The sequence below is a fragment of the Elephantulus edwardii genome, unplaced genomic scaffold (genome assembly GCF_000299155.1).
Source record: "Elephantulus edwardii isolate Elephantulus edwardi_28Jun2011 unplaced genomic scaffold, EleEdw1.0 scaffold00098, whole genome shotgun sequence".
Lineage (NCBI taxonomy): Eukaryota > Metazoa > Chordata > Mammalia > Macroscelidea > Macroscelididae > Elephantulus > Elephantulus edwardii.
This window is the reverse complement of record NW_006399848.1, coordinates 7,286,663-7,289,163: the sequence shown is the minus strand read 5'-3', so window position 1 is coordinate 7,289,163 and position 2,501 is coordinate 7,286,663. Positions and strand designations below refer to the sequence as shown.

Here is a 2,501-nt window from a genome sequence, read left to right as displayed (position 1 = left end):
TGATGACGTAGTTTAATATTGAATTTTCTAGGATTTTGTTAATTCTGCTTTTCTTCTTCAGGTATCACGTCTTGAAATTTTAAACGTCCTCAGTGACTCTCTGCCTCTGGCGGATGATGTCGACCTTCAGCACGTGGCATCAGTCACCGACTCCTTTACTGGAGCTGACCTGAAAGCCCTGCTGTACAACGCCCAGTTAGAGGCCTTACATGGAAGGCTGCTCTCATGTGGACAGCATGTAAGCTACAGGGGATGATGGTTTCAGACCTCTTAGGATGGAAAACAGTTTAATGTCAAAATTTCATCCTTAAAAAGTTCTGGTTTTTAACAGCTGTGTTTAAAAGTAATAGCTTAGTTAAATGTTCACTCGTTTCACTACTGGTTTTACAGAGAATTCTTTAATTAGGACGAGTTTGGAGTGTAATATAATATTGAGAAAACTGTTGATGTATGGAAGGATATGATTTAAATTGAATTGTTAGGTATTAGATAATATAAACAGAAAAATTGAGATATTTAATTTGGTGTATATTTTGCTTGTTAAAAAGTAATTAATTGCATATGTTACTTGATGCTCAGATTGTGCCCAATTTGGCCAATCAAAAACTTTTCTAGCTGCTTCAAAGTCCTTCTGGTATGTCCCATTATTCCTTCATGGCCATTTCCTGATTCAACAGCAGATGCTGAAGTTGATGCTGAGGTAGCTGACACTCCAGTGGGTTTTCAGAGACTAAATCACACAGGAGGAGGCTGCCCATCCTTCTCCTATGAAGGAGCTGATGAATTCAAACCACCCGCCTTTGGGTTGACAAGCAAAACTCCTTCCCCACTAGGCCACCAGAGCTCCTACAAACTCTTTAGAGGGGATAATTGGCAGACTGTCTACTCATTCCATCTTTTTATTTAAAAAAAAAAAAAAAAGAAAGAAAATCGTTAAAACCTTACTATGTGTCTTTAGAACCACTAGAAAATCAGAAGTTTTTTGGACAATGCCTTGTGTTTGTCTGTGGTGTTGCATGTTTCTGAGGTGTTATGTTGAGCTGTACAACTGGTTGCCTTTTTGTGTGTTTTAGGATGGTGGTTCCAGCTCTGATAGTGACCTCAGTCTGTCTTCAATGGTTTTTCTCAACCACAGTAGTGGCTCTGATGATTCAGCTGGAGATGGAGAATATGGCTTAGAGCAGTCCCTTGTTTCTCTAGAGATGTCAGAGATCCTTCCAGATGAATCAAAATTCAACATGTACCGGCTCTACTTTGGAAGCTCTTACGAATCAGAGCTTGGAAACGGAACATCTTCTGACTTGGTAACTTGCTCCATCATCATTCTAGTTCTAAATACAAAGGTCATATTTTGGTGTAAAGATAGATGGACAGTAATTTCTCTTCTAACCAGCCACATGGTCTTTCAGGTCAGGCAGTTGGTTCTATAGTAAAATAGTCCTGTTTGTCCAAAGTAGTAATTTTAATTCCCTCTTCAGAACTTTATAATTCTTCTCCCCCCAAAATGAATGATTAACTGTTGATTTATTGGTATTTCTAATGTTTTTATATACGTTTCTTTTTTCTTGGTTTTTATAAATTTGTCTTATTACTGTATATGTTTAAGGCATTGAAGTCTTTGGGGGAGAGAATATTTTATATTTTAGGGCATTATGTTTATCATAAGAGTACGGAATGAGGGTTGCAGAGTGGATTATATTTGGGGGTTGGGGGATGTGTGTGTGGGATTGCGTACCAATGAGGGAGTTTTTCTTTTGCGTTTGAAGGAGAGGAGCAAATGGGGGTTGGGGGTGGGGAGGAGGGGAGAGGGGGGTGCAACAATGAATGAATGGAATTCCAAAATCTCTGTAGATGGTCACTGAAATGAAAAATAAAGAAAAAAAAATACAAGGGTTACACATTTTTATTTCTAGGAATAGTAAACAAATTGTCTTAATTCCAGTTGTTAATTCTGATTTCTGTTTTTAACATATCTAAAACATCCCAGGACTTCACCATAATTATTTTCTGAAAAACAAGAGCAAGGATCATTTGGAATCCACCACTGGGGCATTTGTGTGATGGGTTTAATAACAAAGTATAAAAATTAAAATCTTGGGACTTGGACTTGAATCGGGACACACGCCTGCAGCTCTGACCCACGACCCCCATCTTCAGAATTAAAAAAAAATAAAAAAATTAAAATCTTGTGCTTTAACCTTGAAAAAATTTTAACTTTCCTTCCTTTCAGTGAAGTTAAAATGTGGCTTCACCTTTGTTAATGTTTTATTATTTGATATTTTCCTTCTTTTCTTGTTCCCCTCTATACTTACACACACAGAGCTCCCAGTGTCTGTCTGCACCCAGCTCCATGATGCAAGATGTTCCTGGGAGAGACCAGTTGTTTTCACGACCTCCTGTGTTCAGGACAGCTTCACAGGAGGGCTACCATGAGTTTACACAAGAACAGAGAGATCAACTGAAGGCAGACATCAGCATTATCAAGAGCAGATACCGGAGCC

General features: G+C 38.4%; 1 protein-coding gene across 2 annotated transcripts in view; it reads left to right on the top strand.

Annotated features, from left to right (window-relative positions):
- The window catches only part of PEX1 (peroxisomal biogenesis factor 1), a 34,491-nt gene that overhangs the window by 29,735 nt on the left and 2,255 nt on the right, over positions 1-2,501 (top strand). For both annotated transcript variants that reach the window (XM_006891467.1, XM_006891466.1), the window contains 3 exons: positions 62-238; positions 1,074-1,304; positions 2,321-2,501. The exon at positions 2,321-2,501 is cut by the window's right edge and continues 6 nt beyond it. In XM_006891467.1, the coding sequence (XP_006891529.1) occupies positions 62-238; positions 1,074-1,304; positions 2,321-2,501 (589 nt within the window). The remainder of the gene's footprint in view (positions 1-61; positions 239-1,073; positions 1,305-2,320) is intronic.